Source organism: Apis cerana, linkage group LG4 (genome assembly GCF_029169275.1).
Source record: "Apis cerana isolate GH-2021 linkage group LG4, AcerK_1.0, whole genome shotgun sequence".
Classification (NCBI taxonomy): Eukaryota; Metazoa; Arthropoda; class Insecta; order Hymenoptera; family Apidae; genus Apis; species Apis cerana.
Genome location: NC_083855.1, coordinates 8,455,566 through 8,478,976, shown reverse-complemented (window position 1 = coordinate 8,478,976; position 23,411 = coordinate 8,455,566). Strand labels below are relative to the sequence as shown.

Sequence of the window (23,411 nt, the reverse complement as noted above, 5' to 3'; positions counted from 1 at the left end):
TCGAACGTAACAAAGGATTGGCAATTATCAATTGGCAAAAGTTCGATCCGATTCGACTGGATTCTACCACGAACAGCACGAGTCGAACAATGCGAAAGATAATGATCGGGCATCGGGCGAATAATACGGCCATTCACGATCAATGCACCATGGAAAATATTTTCTTTGGCAGAACCGCGGCATTGACATCACCGTGATTTACTGAAATAACACGTTGGATCGGGCATGCAAGAAGTCCCAATGGTTTCCGCGTACAAATACCACCGGTTGTTGATCGACCAGCCTTGTAACACGGTGGACTGTATTGGAACACACGAGTTTATTTCCGTCGAAACGTAGTGCAAACGACCTGTAACGTTGTAATACGCGTTCAATCCACCTGGAACGTAAAGTGGAATTTGCGCGAATCAGGCAACTGTGGAAAATGCGCTCGGCCAAAACCGATTATACCGATAATTAAGGAATTAGAAAACTGTGGATTCTGAAGGCTAGATCAAATGTACGATCATATGTGTAAGATAAGATGGGTTAATAACATGGTAAAAAAAAAATTTTTCATCTCGAATTTATTCGATGGATCTTCTTCTCCGGATCTTTTTCTCGATCGTACGATTTTATTTTATCTCTTAGCTTCTCCTCTTTCCAACATACGGTTAATTTCGAGTAAGAGAGTTATTCAAGTATTTGTTCGTAAGATAATATATTCGCAAACTATCATTCGTTCGAATCGTGGAATAAGAATTTTCATTCGTTCGATGAGTTTCTTTCTCTGGAATTCAACGAAAACCGCTTAAGATTATTCTCTCTCAACCTCTCTTCGAACGTATTCCTCTCTCGATCAATTTCATTTCTTCTAATTCTTCTAAACATTCATAAACGTCTCCAAGGTGTTAAGATAACAAACGAGGCAAATTTTAAATACACTTCCAATTTAATAAGTTCCTTCTCTCAAATCCTCTCAAACCTCTCTATAAATACATTCGATCATCGTTTCGACGCGTTGTTCCTCCTTCGACCTTAAATCCTCCCCTCTTTTCGATCCCGCGATTAAAACGACCAACTCTCTATCGTCACATTTCCATCAAAGTTAAATTATGCATTAACATAACATTTCGAATCGCGTAACCTCGAAATGGTCGATCGATCTGTTTCCTCGAGCCTTGATCTTGCCGGGTGAAAACTAGTTTCGCAAGAACGGCGAAGTCACGCCTTCGCGCTTCCGTATTTCTCGATGCAGATTAGGCGTTGCCAAGAACACCTCTCTCTCTCTCTTTCCGTTCTTTCGCCTAATCGGATACGAGCCTGCACTTATGCCCAACGACACGTGTATAATTTGCTTGCACGGCAAGGAAAAACGGGAGGGGAGGAAGAAGGAAGAAAAACGCGGAAGGAACGGCGATCGTCCGATGTAGATCCATCGAGATTATTGTGCACTTGGTGTTACCTGGATCGAGGAAACATTTTTAAACTCCACGGACTTGCGGAGGATTTAACGTTTAAGTTGCTTTAGAGAAAGGAGAAAGGAAATTGGACGAAAAAAATGGACGTAAGTGTATTTTAATTTCTCGCCCCTGTCAAAAGATTTGTGACGGGAGAAAAATTTGGGATTTCCAGAGAAACTTAAAAGAAAAACTAATAAAAGGAAAATTTTCTTGAACGAAAAGTTATAAAGACACCGTGTTACCTGGTATGGATCGAGGAAACGTTTTTAAACTCCACGGAGGATTTGACATTGAAGTTGCTTTAGAGAGAAAGGAGAAAGGAAATTGGACGAAAAAAATGGACGTAAATATATTTTAATTTCTCGCCCCTGTCAAAAGATTTGTGACGGGAGAAAAATTTGGGATTTCCAGAGAAACTTAAGAAAAGGAAAATTAATAAAAGGAAAATTTTCTTGAACGAAAAGTTATTAATAAAGACACCGTAGAACATACATAGGTAAAGATAACGATCACAAAGTTTTGCTTGGATATGAATGGGAAAGATTCGAATCGAAAATTTCATTCAGAAAATTAGAGGGAGAGAGAAGGAACGCGTCTTATTTCACTGACCATCGTTTCCTGTTCCTCGATACCTATAACGCGTATACGCGTATGTGCGGGCACAGTCCGCGAAAATTTCTTCGTGTCTTGCATTCATTTCCGGCCAGACTCGGCTCGAATTGTAATTACTCGACATTCCTCGCGGAATCGCAGAGGTGTATTGTTGAAAAATAATACGATGAGTAACGGTGTGCAGATTCGGTCGATTTAGATACCGTTATTTTTCCGTGAAAAGCATTATCGTCCAGGCCTTACGCCTTTCTTTCTTTTCAATTAATTCTTACCGCTTGTTACACGAGCACGAACATTGATTTAATACAAGTAGTAAATTTAATTTACAAATTTAATTTACAGTTGGAATTTACTCGTGAATTCTATTAAGTAATCTCGAAATATTACAAATAAATTAATGGGATAAATTCAACTGACACATAATTTCTAATTATTTCACACGTGCGCATGATGATGACGACGACGACGATGATGATGATAATAATAATGATAACAACAACAACAATAATAATAATAATATGAACGAATGGGAATGAAATTAACGTATCGTTAATGGATCCACGTAGTAATTGCATATTAATTGTCCAAGTATTTATCTTGCGCTTAAACACTCGTAATAAATAAAAACCTGCAGTTCCAAAGATCTTTATCCATGTTCGGTCATCGGTATAAATTGCTCATCGAACAAGGAACACTTGACATTTGATGAGAGACAATGAGTCGGCAAGGTATCGGTTAGAGAAAAATTACGTGTAAAAATTAATGCTTTTTTCTTTTACCCTATCTATTATCGGTTGCGAAACGAAATCAAGGATGTTCGTTGAGGCGTGACGCAGCCTCGTTAAATCTCTCTCTAAAAAAAAAACGAGTGATTTTAAACGGAGCAAAATTTTCTCTTTCCTCCATCTCTGATAAAATAAAAAATAGAAAAACCGACATACTCGAATTTGCAATTTTATTAATTATTAATTTCATTTCGATTATTATTCTAATTGTATATTTCACAGTGCGCGATTATTAATGATCTCTCGCGTATATTTCATTCACATATTTGATCGTTTGAAATTACGCTTTGAAAACGTAAAGAAAAGAAAAACTACGAATATCGAAACGTTAGATCCAAAGCAAAAATTTAGGAAAAGATAGATCGTTAACGCTTGTTCCGCAACGCGTGAAGGATCATTATAGAAAGAAGTTTACGAGGAGAAACGGTATGCTACATCCACAAGATGCGCGCATTACGATGACCTACCAAGATGAATTGCAAATTCATGGCACTTTGCGAGACAGAAATAGAGTTTCAACCAGATGAAAATGTCCACGGACTAAATACCGCGGAAACATGTCTGCGCCCTAAATTCGAGAGCCAAATAAAGAAATAGAGCGTGATACGATCAGATAAATATATAATTGATAATTATTTAGAGGATATCCGTTTTTCTCACTTATCTCTATTGTTAATCCGCCTTAATTATCTTATTGTAAACGTGTGTGTGAGTTCTATATAACAATCCTTGCGTTTTGTACGAAGATACAAGAACTATGATAAATGTATCATAATCCGTAGAAATTTAACAAATTTCGAATGAAATATGTGAAAAATCATTTTTTTTTTCGATTTATTCCGAAATTAGAAGAAATTGTTGATATTTCATTTGCAAAATTTGACAGAATATGAAATATTCCGGAACAGAGAAAACAAAGGTATTAAACATTATTACTGACCGAGACATTTGCGGTTTCGTACTTTCTCGCTTATCCAGACGTGCAAAAGCAACAGGAAAAGCTATCACTATTTGACATACTTTCCACGCAAAAAAAAAAAAAGATTGAACCGCGAATCTGTGACGAGAAATAAGTTGCAAAAGTGAGAGTAAAAAGTATCCATCGTGATCTTTTTCCAAGTCTAGCTTTTACAATTTCACAAATTTTATCATACATACCATTTATTCTTCTTTGATTCACACTTGCTTCATAAGTTGAAGTTACTCTAATCCAGTTCGCAGAAATTAGTACACGTAGTTATGCAACATTACGCAAATTAAGCAAGAATAACCGTACAACCATCTTCGTTATTTAAAAGACACTTGAAGAAAGATCGAAAAAAAAATGGACTTTTGGAATCCAAATGAAAACGCATAAGCAAGTAACACGTTAAATAACAGACAATCAATAAAGGAAGACAATCGGTAATAATTACAAGGCAAACGATGCGACGATTAACCGCAAGAAGGCATAAATTTTCTCTGAGAAGGATCAAAGCAAAAGGTTATGCACGCGAGCGAATAACGAGTATGGTTATTCAGAGATAGCGATGCGTTTATGCAGTCTCGGCAAGGACAATGGATGCAACGTGTCAAGGATGATGGAAAGCGATCACAAATCGACGAAACGTTCTGTGTCCGAGTTTCACCGGTGAAATGCAAAACCATTCTTACGCGGCAGCCTACTGAAAGTGGCGGTGAAACCGTCTTCTAGCTTCCACTAATAAACACTTTCGTGTATATTTACGATAACGGGTATCTTGAACCAGATGTGTGTCGTAGAGTTCGTCTTCGGCAGGATGTGTGTCGCCTGTTCTCTAAAACTTACGTTCTTTCAATTTAAAATTTTGTATCCTCTCGCCGAAACGAAGATTCGAAAAATTTCATGGGATTTTTAAATGTGATGATTTTTGCAAATATGGTAGGAAAAAGTTCGAAATTTTAAAAATTCGTCAAAATTACACGTCGAGTTGAGAAATATTCGAATCCGATTGTCAAATTTTTAAAACTGTCACTTGTCACGTCGAAGAAAAGAAATTTTACAAAAGAAAAAAAAAATCGGTATTTGGTAACCACGGAGGAATTGAGAGACATTCGCCATTTCTCGAAAACCATTTCGAAAAAGAAGGTTCAAAGTATACGTTCAAATATGGAAAGAGTAAATTTTTCGATGGATAATTACAGAATCTCGAGGCAGTTCTGAACTTCCACTTCTGCTGAAAAATGATTGCGAAAATACGATGAATCGTTTAACAGAGACGAAAGGCATAGGAATCCCTTGCATTATAATTCGTTAACAATTTTTTCCTTCACTTTTACAACTACGCCAAAGCGTTCATTTCGCGTTTTATCACTGCGCCGAACAACGGCTGTAAAATATTTAAAGAAAAAAAAAAAGAAAAAAAATTCGCAAAACCGTACATCTACAAAGCCGAAGTATCGAGCATGTAAAATAACCATAACTCGAAACGCTATATCTTTGCCCCGCGTCCATCTATTTAAGCTCTCTACAACAATCCGCTACTGAAAAGCATCTGTACAAACACCGTGCATCGCCGTATATACGAGAATTTCACAACAAACATCCTTTGCTATCGAATAGACGGTTGCACCGCGTGATTACCGCTTAAAGCGAAAGTATGGAAATGGTCATTGTGCCTCGGGGCATAAAAGAATCGTAGCGTTTACGTAGCGCGGTTATTGTTAACTCGAGGAACAAACGTTCGATAAATCGTTCTTATAGGAGGCTACTCCTTCGACAAAGTTTCAATCGTCGAACCGCGCAACGAGGTAGCGCGTGAACAGTTTTCAATGCCAGTAACTCGTTTCCTTTGCGAACAATGGACGGGACAACGTAACGCGCCGTGTCCCTCGTTTAATGCCACTTTGTTCGAGTTCGCTAAATTGGTGGCATTGTGCTAAGTCAGTCGTCGGAGAATAACTTTACAGTTTCGAGTTAATCGAGAAGAGACAAATAGAGTCGAATATAGGAGCCAGTTCTATTTTATTTATCTATCGTGTTTTTATATCTTTCCGTTTTGTGAGCAACCATGGAAGAAAAAGGAAAAAGAAGGAAATATGAGTTTATAATATTAAATATAATTAGGTATTATAATAGGAAGATAAGTGGATTTCGATCGATAAAAATGATTCGTAAATTGTCCATGTCATCTATATTGCATTAAGATAAGATAAATGTAAATTAGTTGCAAATCGAGAGAAATATCGGAGAAGATTGAATAAAAAACAGTGTTCATAATCACGATTCTTTGGAACGAAAATGGCAAACTTTAGAACTTGCGTTAATTACATAATATTTCGCGATAAAAAATGCTTATTCAAAAATACGCGATTCATATTCGACGAATTCAATATTTATTTTCAATTTCAAAATCTCTAATATATGCCTTACCTTACGTAATCGAAAAATCGTAAAAGGATCTACTTGCATAAACTTTGCAATATTAAAACGTAAAACGTGTCCACGCTCATTTATCGAAAATAAAGAACGCGAAACTTGATCGGGAATTACACTTACTTACTTATTTTTTTTCTTTTTTTCTTTGCGAGAAAAACAACACTTTTATTCGCCACGACTCTAAAGAATAACCGAGCATTTTGAAACGGTCCGGTGATCAAGAAACCGGACAAGAAGTACCGCGACGAAACTGGACTTATTATTCATTAGCCTCTCCAATAACTCGTCCGAAACCTGAAGACGAATATCCAATCCAGGGAGAATAACATCCGGTAAAAAACTGTTGAGATATTAACACGTGTATCTTAAATATTGTAGATTTATTCAAGAGTCTTAAGACTTTTTCTTTTTATTGAAATAGATCATCGATATATAGATAAGTGAATTATTTCGTCAAATTATCAGAAACGCGATATATTGTTATTAATTAGGTATTTCTTTACTTTACCGTTCCAACGATCATTTTTTCCTATATTCTTTCAAATAAAACAGCGTGACAATTGCCTCGAGACGTTTTTGGATGAAAGTGTTTCAAGGTGAACGCTTAAAAAATGGACGATTGAAAGATGTTAGACAAGGGTTGCAAATTGAAAGCAGAGACTTTTTCGCTCAAGGTTGCGGATGGCTTTGTACGAGATAGAATGTGGGAGGGTATTGTTGTGCCGTGGTTGTCCAAGTTTGAATGCGGCATAAAGGCCGATGATAAGTCGGCATTAATACCGAAGAAACCCGTCGAATTCGCGGATACAGTGCTTTTAAACGCTCGTATTGCGGTTTACGCGATTCAGCTTTTTCTTCGCGCCGCCATATTGATTTTAACACGAAGGACGCGGCGCGTTAATTTCGTATTTGCACGTACATTTATCAAAGTATTATATGTATTCATATCAACTGCGGAAGTTTACGCGTTTATGGAAAATTTAAGTGTCCAATTATCTATAGGTATATAACGCGTGATATGCAGAAAGACATAAAATTTTCAGAGCAAAGTAGCCCGTCTGCTTTATTTCAATTCCATTTTTACAGTCATAATAATTCATAAAAATTTAGATTTTTTACGCACCTTTTGATCTTTCGCTTCGTAAAATTTTATGATAAATTTTATTTGTTAATATTATTTATTATAATGCGAGAATTGTATAAAATTACGCGGATGAAATTTTACGAACACCAAATTTGATATACCGGCTTACTTTTCGAAGCAAAAAATTTTTGAACACGCGATCGTTGCGATAGTTTTTTTCCTTTTTTTTTTAATTAAAAGTTTCCAGTCACGTGAAATTTTGTTCTTCTTATTTGGCAGTTTCCTGTACCTACACTCGTATCATTTAATTGAAATCGCGTGACTCTACGTACGTAGGAGAGAAAATTCGTATTCCGATTCGAATTGCAGGAATTAAAGGAAGGAATTGAATTAATGTGATAGATTTAAACGTATCGCTAATATTGTTCTATATTGTTAAATAACAAAATTTATCGTAACAACAAACAAATATTACATTTTCGAACTTTAATAATGATACATAATTTTTCTTTCCACATTAAATTGTTAATAAATTGTCAAGATAGTTCATTCGGTCAACGTTGTCCCCGATAAATCACGTGGCAAAAATATTAAGATTCACATTTTACATGTAACACACTTGATGAATCATAGAAGGCAGCAGCCGACATGTGTCTAGAAATGGAGATTATATAAAGGATCCGTGAAAAAAAAAAAAATTAAATTACCAGCTAGTCATCAACGTTAGCTGGATAATGAGGGATAAACAAAGCTCCATAATCGCGTAATACGCTTTCTAATAGCGGTGTTCGGTCATATAAGAGCATCCACCACGTCTTTGAATAGGTTAAAAGTGGGACACGTTTGACTATGAACAATTCTCCTTTAAATACAAACTGGAATAAATTACAACACAATATTTTTATAATATAATAAGAAGAAAAATTTAGAAAATCGAAGAGAAAAATATTTTCTTCTTCTATTCTTCTCTTCCACGATGATTTCAATAATTATGGACGGATTAAGATGAATAATGAATTTAGAAGATAATGACAATCGAAAATGTTAACGATCTGCTTCTTCCTAGAAATTTATCTATAAGAAAAAACGAGTAATGTTAGAAAAAAATCAAATAAATAATTTTTTAATATTCCTTGAGGAATTCCTTGGAGAATTAAAATATTCCAGCTTGTAACTCGACTGTTTGATCGTATAATAAAATCTGCATTTCAAACGACGACAAAAGCGAAGCGATATGGATCGATCAGTTTCGATAAATATCGCAAAAAGTAAATTCGTTAAAAGGAAACTCTCGCGCTTGCCTCGAGATAAGCATAAGGAATTAACATAAATTAGAAAATCTGTTGTTCGTGCGATTTATGAAGGATAGAAGTATTCCTCCTACTCGCTGTTTCTTCAAAAAAGACAATGCGCTATTAAGAGCGCATCTTCGTAACGAGTAGGGCATTACTAATTGCGTTAATCCTTGTTACCGCTTCTCAGACGGTACGAATACGCTTTTAAGGAGAGATCGAACAGGTTTCGTGCGAAAATTTGAAGCCAATATAAATCGAAAACGCCCGATATGCAATCGAAATCGAGTAAGAATTAAAAAAAAAAAAAAAAGATCACAAAAGTCGAAAGATTATCACGGTAAAATTATCTTTCTCTTTCACTCTCGACATTTTAATGTATTTTAAGATAAATCGTTGATACTAAAGTTCTTTTTAATAACTGCGTTCTTCAACGATCTTTCTTCCATTGCATTGATTTATAATTATATTCGTAGATATAATTTTTAATTTTATTAAAAAAATTTCTTGTATAATATTGCGAGCGTATTATATCAATACGTAACACAATTGAATAACAATTAAATATTATTATTTTATCAAATTTCTGTTGCGTAAAATTACTTTCTCAATTTAACATTTACCGTTAATTGATATATATATATCATTATACAAGAGATTACTATATCAAACGTATATTAACTCTAATGAAAAAAAAAGAAGAAGAAGAAGAAGAAGAAGAAACAAGAAATCGTATAAAATCAATTAATTGCAAATTTTAAGAAATTTATTCGATGTAAATTAAAAAGTGTTTAATTAGAAATCAAAAGGATTAAAGAATATCATAATTGGCGGTATAATTAATGATAGAAAATTAGTAATAACGATGATAATCATTAAAAATTTAACGAAGATTCAATTAGTACTAACTACGAAATTATACGTGTTTCACAGAACAAAAAAGTATGAATTATTCGTTAATATACTCCCCGAATTAAGACACGGTCGCGTGTTTTTCTGTTCCTATGATGAAAAATTCCTTAGATCGTTCGCAAAAGATACATTTCTAGGGAGAGAATGCATTAAATTTATTTTGCAACAAGAAACTCTTATCGAATTCTCATTCTTTTGTGAAAAATTCTCTTCTGTTGACATGCTCGATAATTATATAGTTCTTTTTTCTCGGAAACGAGAGAACTCGTATTTTGTCAACTAAAAGAACTGAAACGAAGATTATGAAACGAAAAAGATAGATTTCGCAAAGAAAAAAGAAAAAATTGAAGTTCGTAAAAGGAATAATAGACGTTTCGAGCATTATCGATTCTCACGAATCACATACGCGCGCAAAAAAAAAAGAAAAAAAGAAGTTTAATATTTACTATCGCATCGTAGCTTCAACTTTGTAAAAAGTTCATTACAGGGAATATAATTACCGTAGAGAATTTATGTCTGCGTTCGTATGTAAGTTACGCGCAAGTTTTTATGCCTCACCGGCGGAAATAATTTATGAAACTAACACGGGAAACAATAAACAGGAAAGATTCACGCGGAAAATAATCTGCGAATTCTTTTAAACAGAAAAATTATATCATAAAAGTATACACGTTCGATCTCATGGCATTTATTAATATATTAATCAAGACGAAAATTTAAAAACTGTTCTTCTTGATTGTCTTGGGAATACTTTTTGAACGAAAAGAGTTAACTTACTGTTCCAATTGCGACACACTTTTGTTTCGATAAAAATCGTCGTTTCTAAGTTAAAAAAAATATACTCGTCGAATAATAAAAACACTTTTTTTCTCTTTTTCTTAAAAAATGTTCTCTTTATTTACGTGTATGAAGCGCAGGGTTCCGTTAATTCTTGATATTGGAAAAATGAAAGTCAATATATAGTCGGTTCATCGTCGTTGCGGCAAATCGGCTTGCGTATCATTTTGTCTACGCTCATTATGGCGCCAAAAAATTGTGGTGCACGATCCTGTCCTATTCTTTGATTACGCACGTCCGAGTTTTCATTTTCAGATATGCTGCTAACTTCACTCCTGAGATTCGATAAAAATCACATTATATCAACTACCTTCTACGTTCCGTGTTTTATTATATAAAACTATACAAAAAAATATTAAAAACACGCTGTTCAACATATGTACAAAATGAACAAACGATCGATACGTATATCTTTGAGTTATTTTCCCCAACGAATCGAATATCCCGATTCGAGACTTGCCCGTTTTCTAAATAAACAACAAAAGAAATATCATGCGTTATCGTGCTTTTCAGAATTGCAATGGAAAAAATAGAAATGCAGGGAATAAATCATACGAATCTCTGACACCGGTATCGGATATTACGTTATCCGAAACTAACTCTGGCCGGCTCATCCTACTCTACAACCACGCATCCCATCCGACATCCACTCGTGCACCATCCAAATCGTGAAATCTCTCGAAGGATCGTATTCGAGTCCCGTGAAACGTGGGACTCGCCGATGATCAATTAATCGCGATTGACTTGAATATTCAAACAGGCGAGAAACAGGCCTGCTCGTGATTGAACGTCGTGTGGGTATTCCCAGATTAACACCAGATGTCGAGGACGATTCGACCGACTTCGCTCACCGCGAGGGAAGAAGAGCGCAGCAGAGGTCAGATTTCATTTTCACGCGGATCCGTAGGACGGCCACTTTTACTTTCCAAAGCGATAAAAGCGTCTCGCATACGCGTTTATCATATACGAGAAGGGCTCAATAAAGAGTCGAACGCCCACGAAATGCACGGATTGCGTGGGATCCGGCGAAAGAAAAAGGAGAATCTTCGATACTCGTTCATGACCACCCACCTAATCATCAAAGCATCGTCTCACTAGGAGATGCATCAGGGATCTATAGGATCTCGCAAAGAAATCGTAGAATTAAAAAGGATTTTTGTCTGAAAAATTATTCTCTAATAGAAAAAGCTTGCTTGCTTTTCATAGATTTGGTGATAAAGTTTTTGTAGAATTAATTTTCTTTCCTTCTTTTTTTTTTCTCTTGAAAGCACATGTATGTGTATAGAGTGATGGTAAGGAGGTATTACTCGAAAGTTACGTAAATTTGACATAATTAGAAACATCACGCTCCCTTATTTGCGAGTAACGATCGATCATAAATCAAACACACGTGTACGCTTGAAGGCGCGGTGCGAGGCACGCGATTAAAGTTCGTAAGACACACGTGATAATGCGACGAGAAAATTCCAGTAGGAACGAATCACGCAACTCACGAAACTGTTAATTTCGATTCTCTCGAAACTCGTCCAACTCTATTAACCTCTCCCTACTTTCATCTCGAGATTCGTGCTCATTATCCTAATGAGGAAGGATTACGAACATTAGTCCAACCACCGTTTAACGACATCAACCTTTTCGTTACTGAATTTTATCTTTTCCGACAAAGATTATAATTCCCCTGTCACGTTCACTCAGACACCAGTGATGTCGATTGGAACGGAATAATAATTAAAAAAAATATACACATCAAAAAGTATATCACAAAGTTTCGAAAAATATCTAATCCATGTCCTCCATCGCTCGCGATAAAACGATTAAAAACTCATACTCGAATATCTCTTTGGTCGAAATTGAAACAATTTCGGCCGATACTAATGAAAACCAGACTGCAATCGAAGTTCAAAAATCAATGTTTCGCTTCGAATCGATTACTAAAGAATTCATAACAGGAAATACGGCTTAACAGCGCACGAGACAGCGGTTAACCGTTCTTCCGCAATCGAAAATTTTGCGAAGCCTTATCTGGCACGGCACAGTCGCCAGCTACCCGTACGACTAACACACCCAACGCTGCGCTCCACACAACCGTGTAACACACGATCGACCCAGCAAAGAGAATCCATATTCCGTGCCAGGATGCACCTGCCTCCCTGACAAATCGTCAAAGTTATTCCGCGTGGCGAGGCACGGTTCACCCCCTCCTTCCTCCTCTTTCATTAGAGTCGAAGAATCCGTAACGAAGAAGCGGGTGGACGGAAAGGAGGAGGGCAACCACGGCCGAGTGTAACCGCAAGCACAAGTTTTAAGACGAGAGAAATTTCTCTCCATTGCTCGAATTTCTGTTTGCATAATGCCGCGGAGAAAGTGGGCTTTTTATCGTTCACTACGGAGAACGTCACCGTCCCCTCATTTCTTTTTTACCCCTTTCACGGTTTCTTCTTCGAGAATTTTCATTAGTTTTCATTAGTTGCATCGGTCGTAGTTGTAAACATTTTAGTTATTTCTAACAATTGCAAACGTGAAAATTATAGATTTATGCGTGATTACGATCTCCTATAGGATTCTCAAGTTAATCCGTTCGTTTTTGACTCTTATCCACCTCGATACATCATGTTTGTAAGGATATTTTACAAAAACAATACGTCGTTATAATTTTAATATCTGCGTTTTAGTTCAGTTTCACTCACACTGATCAATTTTATTTCCTATTTCCTCGAATATCATTACATTTATCGTCGAAAAGCGATTTATTAGCTATTCCGTTTATTAATTGTTCACCGTATATAAATATAACATTGTCCCGCGACTTCTTCTAATCTCTAGCGATTATTTTATCTCGGCGGTGGAGATAATCGAGGAACCTCGATTAATCCGCGAACAATATCTCAACAATAAATGTGACTATACCCACGATTCTCAATATCCATTATTTTCCTTTACGGGGGGAAAATAATTGATAGAGCGCGTAATACGAATTCCTCTCCTCCTCCGCGGACAAAGAACGCTATAAATAACGGATGAAATTAATATTTCAGTGTGCACTGCCCCACCATATACTTTCTCGAAACGAGGTGACCGATAGTTACAAACTTGTACACCGGGTGTGCACAACGAATGAGTCACGATCGTAGACGTAACCACGGCTCGGTTAGAACGCAGCCTGTAATCAAATAGGATCTCCTCTGTACGATTCAGTGAGCAAAACGCACACTCGTGAAAGTCTGGCACCTCGAGTTACCGCCGTGGAACTCGTTCAGTTACACTTCACTGTCCGAGCATAATAAAAGCCGGCCAAGTTTTCGATGGAAACTGAATTTGTCCATTATTCGCCGATCGGTTCACGGGTTGCAAAATCGAAAACGGTGGAGTGGAATATGCGCCGGCATGCATGGGTCGTGAATCATTGCATTTCGTTAATCGCTTCTTGCGCCGAGGAGAGGAATAAAAATAAAAAAGAAAAGAGAAGAAAAGAAAAAGGTAACGATCTGTGCCGATTGGAATGAAAGATGGATATTGTAGATGGAAACTAACTAATCCGTGGATAGAAGAAATCGAAGAAAGTTCGAAGATGGTATTTTTTTTTTTTACCGGATTATTATTCCTTTCTCGAGTATTCGAAATCGATTCGTCGAAAGTATAAGGATTCATCTAATTTCTTAAAGTTTTGCGCAAATTGGTCAAGGTGATTCGACTTTATATGGAATAAGATTAAACGTTAGAATTATTGAATTGCGATGAAAATATTTATCCTTATCTCGATGTTAATTTTATCGGAAGTTAGTTTCAGTGTTTTCAATGAATCAAAATATGAAATAAAACACGAAGTCATTCATCGGCGAGCACAGTGAACACAGGAGATCATAATCAAATGCATAAATTTCTAATTTTCGTATTATTATTGTTGTAAAAAAAAACTGTTACTTATACGGTATATGTTTATATTGAAATTGGTCCGTCGAGAATTCTCATCTCTGTGCAAATTAGTCAAGGTAGCTGAGTCTAATTAATTCGATATCCCTTTACGAATGTGTTACTCGAATCATTAAGTATGTCACTCGTAGCTCAACTGACTTGAGTTTAAGCAATCTGGTAGAATTTCTAGACCAATGTGTTTATTTTATTTGACTTGGAATATATTATTTTAAGTAAAATCCGTTAATGGTTCATTTAAATTTATATGGCAGGTTATTACAATTTTGTATTTCATAACTAATTATAATTTTGAATCTAACATCACAATTATTGGAAATCGGAGAAATAAACGAAAAATAATATACTGTATGGAAATCGATTGGCTGAGCGTTTTGCCATGGTGTAACGATGGTAGAATAGATGCAATATTTCCTTCGTGAAATCACCTCGACAAATCATTTCACTTGGTGCAAGGATAAGGATTTCCTTTCCATTGCCTTTCGAGACCTCTCGTAATTTTATCCTACGCGCAGAAACGTCTAGACAATTTGTATTTTATTGGCTATCGTTTGTATGAAAATTGATAAAAACCACTAACGGCCAGACATAAAAAGATGATAGTCTTAATATCAATATTTGTTTATAACAGCATAAAAATATTCTATTGTTTAATAACGATTTTTAAAATTGAAAAAAATTACAAGCCACGGTGAGCTACCGTTAGAACAAGCAAAATAATTTATGGATTTTAATAATATTACGTTAGTCATACATGAAAAAGCAGAACTGGAACTAAAATTGAATTGAAGCTTGAATAAATTTTAAAATCACGGAATTGACGATGTTATTAGTTTAAGAAAATCAGAGTAGCGAGATATATAGGATAATGGGTCTTTTAAGAAATTAAGAAAAACAAGCAGCGATTACTTCCTTCCTGATTCGCTCGATATGAAAACGAACTATTTTTAGCCTGAATTATTACCATAAACGAGAAGTGAATTATGTACACCAACATCGTTAGAACGAAAACAATGAAGCAATGAACGAACTAAAACTAACTATAAAAGTCTGACTACAATTAGAAGGACTTTGGAACCTGCCTCTATTGTATTTAAAAAGAATTATTTAAAATCGTATCGAACGATCATCGTACATTTATATAGGCATGGGATGCCTGTGAAATTAATTTCCTCAAAGTTAAACCGGCAGATTAAATATACACGCACGCAGTTAATCGATAACTTGTCGCTACGTAAAATAACTGTTGCGCTTGCAGCGATAAGTAAGCCATCTATAAAGAACAACATAGAACATTCAAAGGATCGAGAAGAAAAAATTAATCAAATAAAAATCGTTACTACAATTATTCCCGAATAACCAGGGAAATAATTCACGATGATTCCACTCCTCCGACCATCTTATCCATCTTTCCGAATCCCTGCTTGCCCGAACCTCGAAACAGAATCGTCACGAACGAGCAATCAGAGCCTCGTCCGCGTCACCGAGGCTAATAAGGGCCATCTCACGGCCAGTCATCCGCCAACGGTCGAAACTGTTTCCGCCGAGGCTTATTCCATCGACGACGTTCGACGAATGCAAACCGACCACAATAACGATACCGTTACCGATTTTTTAGCGCGGTTAGCACGCGAGTAGGTTTACCGAACGGAGCCGCACGATGCGCCGCAATCTTCCACTCGGTCGTCATGCCGCTCTGCGCAGTTGTACACTCGATATCTGGGGGAGCGCTCTGCGGCTTGCACGGTGCGCCCCGAAACACGCGAAACCAATGTAAAACGAGAAAATGTGATGCTGCGCGTGTCACCGCAGCTATTAGATTGAGTAATAACTCGTCTCGATTTTGAAGGAATTCGAACGAAACAATCTTTCGATCGTGACGAGAGTAATCGAATGGTAATGGGTTAAAGGGGGGGATATTCGATTCTGAGGATTGAATAGGATTCGCTGTTTGTTGTTCGCAAAAAGCGAATCGAATTTGGATTCGAGTCGATAGCATCTCGTTTTGATTTTTTTCGGCGAGATTTCCCTTTTGTATCCAGGAAAAATTAGGATATACGTAGGCATCGAATGTTCGATCGAGGTATGATGTAGAGGCTATTGATTGTTATAAAGAAAATTATTGGTTGCAAAGGAATGGTACGATAACAATTTTATCTTTATACTCCAACAAATAAAGCAATTTTGTAAGTCGTTTAACTTCTTATCATTGTCTACAATTTGTAATAACTTTGCTATGATAAGAAATCTGAGGAGACTGAGAAGAGAGATGCAAATCTGACCGTGCAAACAGGCAAAAAGGGAAGAAGTTTACTTAAATACTTATATATTCTAAATAATACGAATAATTGTTATTCGACGTGCAAACATGTATGACACAAACAAATGATTCACGCTCACAAAATAACACACACAAACTTCCTGTAAATCTAATTTAACAAGCAATAAGTTTATCGCTCTCGGATTATATCTGTTTATATTATTAAATACAAAAACAAGATTGAAATAATTTCAGGCAAGATCTCTAATAAAACATATTCGTAAATAAAAGCGTAGCTCTTATTTACACAGATTGAATAATCAAAGGATAATCATTCAAATCGATGTAATTTCGAGCTTACCTCGTATTCGATCCACTAAATCCACTTTCAACGTTTATTGTATTCTGCAGATAAAGCTCTTGGCGATCGTCGGTTTGAATATAGAACAACGGGACATTTCGAGTCTCTTGGTCTCTAATTTCTTCCACTTGGGATCTAAAGAGTACGATATTTATAAACTTTGTGATCGATGTTACAAACTTTTCACGCGTAATCCTTTCACGTTTAATTGCACCTCGAATTGATACCATCACACGCGATTAAAAAAGATCAAAAAAAATATAACATCTAAATCATTGATTAACTAACTCTCTATCCGACCAAACTTTTGAACAAATATTTCTAAATGATATTTAGCATGTATATAATAAAAAATTTGTAGGCCAAAAATAGATCGATCACTTTTTTGATCGATGATTCGATGGTTAAAAATAAATTTACCCCATGTGCGAGGACAAAGCTTCTCTGAACTCCAATATATTCCCCCCAGGGATATTTTCGCGGTTCAACACATTCACGAAAATCCCATTCGTGGTCATCGCTTCGGTGGTCACGGAGTTTGAAATCGTTTGAACAGGTTCGATTTCAGCAGTCGCAATCATGGCGGGATATTCGCCTGTAAGGAAGCCCGACTAAATTTCGTGACGCATAAACCGATGAATATTGCATTACTACTACCACCGGGTACAAGTCGCGCAAAGAAAAATGAAAATATACTCTCGAATCTATTTCTTAGAATGAAAATTTGCAAATTTTTATCGTTGCATGTTGTGTAATATAATAAAATTTTTTAATAACGTGAGAGATTATGCTCCATGTTACGATAAGATGTTATTATTAATTAAAATTATTTAAATAACGGATCGATAGTTTTTAATTCGAATAAATTCTTTTAGATAATTATAGAAATAATTGTATAACGTGCTACATATAATAAATAATCGATAATCGAGTCAATTCAAATACGTATAAATAATTTTTTCACGTCTTTTTCAGCAATTTTTCAATTCGCACAATTTTTTATTGTTATAATTATAATATATGATATATGTTGGAGCATAATTTTTAATTATATATGAGGAGGATCGTACTATAGCGGTTATGTAAGATTCTTCTGTACACGATACAAAATTGTAAATAATTTATTTTCGTGAAAAAAATCTGATAGAGACGCGAACAAACAAACAAACACAAAAGAAAGAAGCGAAATATGAATCATTAAGGGCAAACATTTTGAAAATCAATAAGCCCGCACGATAGGATTTACCCCTTCTCCCCCTTTCCTATTCACATAATCAATGATTGGAAATACTTGTGTTGTCGTTTTCGTTCGAGCTGGAAGACGAAGGTCCTCCAGGATCATGTCCCCTGAAATCGTTCGAAGGTCCACCATAAATCTCGTGTCTATTCGTTTTAACAGCATGGTTCTCCGACCAATTGATCGAATCCTCATCTTCCGGTATAGTCTGTTCATTGCTCGTGGACACTGATAAATCGTGGCTCGTCAACATTATATTATACATATAAATATGAAATATAAATGTTTCGAATTGCTAGGTTTCGAAACAAACGTAGGTTTGAATTTTAAATCGATAATATGAACAGCAAAGTTTATAGATAATATCCTTACGTTTGATAACAATCGTGTAATCGTACAAAAAAATTAGAATAAATATTTCGTCTATTATCTTTAGATTCCTTGAATCGTGGAATGAAAACGAAATTTTGTAGAAAAACGAAATATTTCGAACACATCATTATTTATAATTATAATTTATAATTATATGATTTAAAATTGAGAAAAATATCAAGGATCGAATACTATATTTTGTAATGCAACCTCATTAAAAATGTAAAAAAGGAATGTTAGAATTAAAGAAAATATCTTCTCCTTTCTTATTTATAATCATATTTATACATATGCGAAAAAGAGAAATCAAACTTTGTTGTTCGTAGAAAATAAATTCGTTGTATCTATCATACACGTTATAATTAATATAAAATTAAGTTAATTTGCATAATATAAACATTTACCCATCGAGATTTCTAGCATCGCGCGGTTTAACATGCTTTCCGTGATTTCGGTCATTTCAGAAATATTACTGATCGGTTCTTTTTCGGATTCGAGATTCCCTCCGCTCTTCAATCTCATCAAACGTCTCAGGTAATAACCGACATTCGGTAGCTTCGATCTGATCTGTTCGTTATGATCGCTAAACGAGGTTCCGTTCAAAAGCAAGACGAAATGTCGCGACACGTGTAACATTTAAATCGTTAAATAAATATTAATACTTGAAAATATGTTGTTTACTCGGGACCGTTACAAATGAAAATAAATTGACGTGTTGGTGCTACGTATTTGTAATTCTCTTTTTTTTTCATGTGAACATTCATGATTACTGTAACACAGTAACTATATTCATATTTAGATATAGCCGATAATTCTAAATTTTTGTATTAATGCGATTTATAAATTTTAGTCTCTAAAAGAAATTTTTAGCACTTCATGCTTTTAAATTTCAATTAAAATAGTTAACTATTTCATATTGCATAGTTTGATTTTAATTAGAAATATGAAATTTTATTTTTTATTAAAAATAAATTTGAACATTAAAATTTCCAAATATTTTTTTTTTATTTTTGTATTATATATTAGAAACATCAATTTTTGAAAAAGAAATGTTGATTTTAATGTAGATATAATAATTAAACAAATTTAATTGACTTTATTTATTTTTATTAATTTCAACGATAATGAAAAATAATGAATATGTAATAATGTTGTTAATAAATATTCAATATAAAAATAAGTGATTAATTAATGCTTTATTTATTAATTATTCGATTTTGCATAAACATTTGCGAACATTTATAAATTTATTCATAATATACTAAAAATTTTCAACAATTTGAATGTAATTGAATTATATAAAGCAATAAATTCAAAAACACTATAATAAGTGAAAAATGAAAAGAAATCATAAATATACTTTACTTGATTCAAAAGATGGAACTATATTTCGAAAATTAATGAATTTGAAAGAACATCGAGTTAAAAATAAAAATAAAAAAAAGATTATGTGTCAGATGTTAAAGTCTCACCTTCTTGGTTATGTTACTCGCGGTGGGTAGATTCGTACCCTTAACACGCTTATCAACGGAACCCTGCGAGTTTAATTCTTCCGCATCATTTGCCATAGAAACATTACTTTCCGACAGATTTTCTGAGAAAGTACCATCACTCATAGCGAAAGTCAAAATATCCACGAGAAGGTATATAGAAACTAGGCATAGGCCTGGGTTACTTGTCAATTTTCACATCGTGCAATTTGACATTACCCGTCGGTTTTTATCGACCGTCGCTTTTTCGTTGGCACCACCTTCATTGTTTTCGTTTACGCGTGTTACGATTTTAATATTTAAATAACAATCAGAGCATTGCTTTATTACAAAACATCGTTTGATATACTTTAAAATGTAAATAAGCAACAAAAATCATAACAAATTTTAATTATATATATTATACGCAATAAATAATGTTTCATGTAACTGTTTAAATTTCATATAATTATGGAAGTTTGTGTTAAGCGATCTTTATAGCATTGTCAAAAAATAACGTTCACTATATTATTAATTTCAAAAACATATTAAAAAATGTCTTTCAATAATTTTAATAAAATTATACTAAATGATTTATTTCTAAAATATTTTGGATTATTAATATTATATCTTGCTTATAAAAAAAAACAAATAAAATATTTAAAGGTTACGAAAAAAAATTAACAATTTGGAATCCTCCTTGCAAAAATATGGCGATGCAGGAAGCATCTGATTACCGAACACATTGAAGCAATCGTAATTATTACGATAAATGACAAGCAATAATTCGCTTACCTGATAAGTGTAGGGTGTACAAGGAACGTAAAATTCTCTGCTCATAATCGAAACTTGGAGCGGTTGTAAAATCCAGCTGACGAATCTTGGGCAAGTGTCAAAATGCCGGTGGCGCCATCTTGAACTCGTCTGGAGTCGAGGTCGTCAAGCTGTCACGAGGAAAAATTCTTGATTTCTCCCAAGTATGAGTGCCATCGTTGGATATTCTTCATGAAAATTGAATTACGTTAGTTTAATTAAGCTTGTACATCTCGTTCGACCTCTAAAACATTAACAGGAATTCGAACACATCCGTTGTCAAATCACAGTACGAGTCACCAACACACAACACACTTTTCACGCTGTTATTAGGATAAGTGATCCATCGAATTAATCACAATGCTTTTAATTGGACGGTATCGTTATAAATGCTTAAAAAGTCAATTGATAGACGCTTCTTCACTGTTCGAAACTTTTCACGACATATCTATGCGATGATAATTACGGCGTTATACCACCTTACTACGCCATTTTCATGTGCAGTATTTGACTTAACTACATTACAAACAAACCACCGTTCGCGTCCACTGGCTAGTGCCGACTGCCGCCAATCATGAACATCAAGCGGATAATAATCATGGCGGCGCGATATTTCGTTGCATGTAGCGCCATCATGTAATTTATTTGAATCACAACTTAACTTCTGTCGATAATATAAATAAAAAAAATTTTTTTTTATTTGCAATTTTTATATGTATACATAGCTTTTCAATCATATATAGCTTATCAATGTATGTAAATGTAATAAAAAATATAAAAATATTTGATAAAAATATTATTTTTAATCCGTATCATATATCAATATATCAATATATCAATATTATTTTTCTACTATGATATAAACTACATACATATTAAGTGATTTCAATCAGTTAAAAATAAACTTAATGAAAAAGATTCTGGACGACCTTGTAGTTATAAAAACTTGCACAATCTGATACATTTTGATATATTTTTTTATACACTTATAAATTTCTAAATGCGGAATAATTATTCTTTAATAATTATTCTTTAAAATGTTAATACTGATATTATTTTTCAGGACTCTTTAAAAAATATACTTATGCATTTATAAAAAAGTGCAAAAAATTTTATTATATCTTCGAAAATAGATATTATAAATTATAACATGTTAAAATTTATTTTGAAATTATGTTTTATATATTTTTAAAAAATTAAATGAAATAAAATTGAAAATGAATAAAACAGTTAAGAAAATAATCTTAAAATAATTTATATTATAATTATACAGATCAATTTATAGATTTTTAGATAAATTATTTGCAAGGTATATTATTTTTACATCCAATTGTACAACAACATTTGCCTTTTGTAATTGCCAATGATCGAGGTGGATATTTTGAAGAAGGATGTTTCTTTTTTTGGGATTCAATTACTATATTTCGCGGTATTAAAATGTCATTCCATGGGATCTCAACATCGGTAGTAACACAAGCCTCTTCTTGCACAGGTAGTATATCCATTGGCTTCTCGAGTACAAGATCATTCCAAGGAATTTCTAACGTAGAATCGCAACTCTCGATAGCATCTTTTTTCGAAGGTACAGTTTCCGTAATAATTAAATCTTTCCATGGTAAAAACATAGTTCCTAAAGATTCTTTTTCTTCTGTTTCTTTTTCTTCCTTTTCATCATCTCGATCAATCAAAGGAGTTAAGGAAACATCTTGACGAATTTTCATGCCAACTGCTGGTAATACAATATCTTTCCATGGCAATTCAATCTTTGAATCACATAATATAGATACATGTGAAAACTCCCTCCGTAAATCTTTTAAATATGGTTCGTGCCACAATTCTTCCTCCGGATTATATACCAATGTTTGTCTCTTTCTTTTGCATTCTTTTCTTCGCTTTTGTAATTTTTTGCATTGACATCCTAATATTTTTCTTCCGTCACTCATAATAATTGAATATTATATAAAATATATATTTTACATTTAATATTAAGCTATAAATTAATATTTAAATATAACTTGTTAATTTTCTGACATTATCTGACCTAGGGTTATAATTGGAAACAACGTAGTTCTTTTGTTTTACCATATATAGAGCATTGTTAATATAAGTATATGTATATGGGAAGAAAAATATCTTCTTGAAAGAGAATGATGTCATACCTAAGATATAGACATATAAACTATAACTTATACAATAATAATATATTTCTTCTATTTTCGTCCCTCTTTTATTTTAAATTAATCATCTTAAAACATAAATTCACTATTATTCTAGGTTAGTTACTAGATACTTGTTTTAAAGAAAGGAAATAGCGTAATGTGATAACTGCATAGTAAGTATTTGAAAATTATATGATCATCGTTAAACTGAGGTATATATATTTAGTATATATACATATATACGTGGTACATAACACACATATGAATAAAATTCGTTTAATCACGCGCATTGGCCAATCATTTGTACCTTTCATCACGACATCTACCGAGAAATGATAGTATAATGTTAAAAATCCACTAGTTGCCGATAAAAGGAAATCCGTGGAGTCTCTGGCTTAATTTCACAATAAAAGGTGTAAGAGAAAACACAATAATATTATTTTCCTTTA

The 23,411-nt window shown here is 34.1% G+C and overlaps 3 protein-coding genes across 5 annotated transcripts in view; all 3 read right to left on the bottom strand.

Moving 5' to 3' along the window:
* LOC107999051 (uncharacterized) overlaps positions 1 to 21,375 on the bottom strand; it is a 78,509-nt gene extending 57,134 nt beyond the window's left edge. For 2 of the 3 annotated variants that reach the window (XM_062073967.1, XM_017058696.3), the window contains exon 1: positions 20,786 to 21,365. In XM_062073967.1, coding sequence (XP_061929951.1) covers positions 20,786 to 20,830 — 45 coding nt within the window. In that variant the 5' untranslated portion in view covers positions 20,831 to 21,365. Of the gene's footprint in view, positions 1 to 20,785 lie in introns of all 3 variants that reach the window. The other variant, XM_017058695.3, reaches the window with a different exon arrangement.
* Positions 9,444 to 20,778, bottom strand: LOC107999054 (uncharacterized). The gene is made up of 6 exons (XM_062073971.1): positions 19,994 to 20,778; positions 18,958 to 19,088; positions 18,204 to 18,367; positions 17,333 to 17,507; positions 16,913 to 17,047; positions 9,444 to 10,636 (listed from the first exon to the last, which is right to left on the bottom strand). The coding sequence occupies exons 1-6, from the start codon at positions 20,135 to 20,137 to the stop codon at positions 10,477 to 10,479; spliced, it is 909 nt and encodes a 302-aa protein (XP_061929955.1). The 5' UTR covers positions 20,138 to 20,778; the 3' UTR covers positions 9,444 to 10,476.
* A 667-nt stretch (positions 21,376 to 22,042) lies between the features above and the next one.
* On the bottom strand, positions 22,043 to 23,211 carry LOC107999063 (uncharacterized). The gene has a single exon (XM_017058715.3). The coding sequence runs from the start codon at positions 22,744 to 22,746 to the stop codon at positions 22,102 to 22,104; it is 645 nt and encodes a 214-aa protein (XP_016914204.2). The 5' UTR covers positions 22,747 to 23,211; the 3' UTR covers positions 22,043 to 22,101.
* Between the last annotated feature and the right edge of the window lie 200 nt (positions 23,212 to 23,411).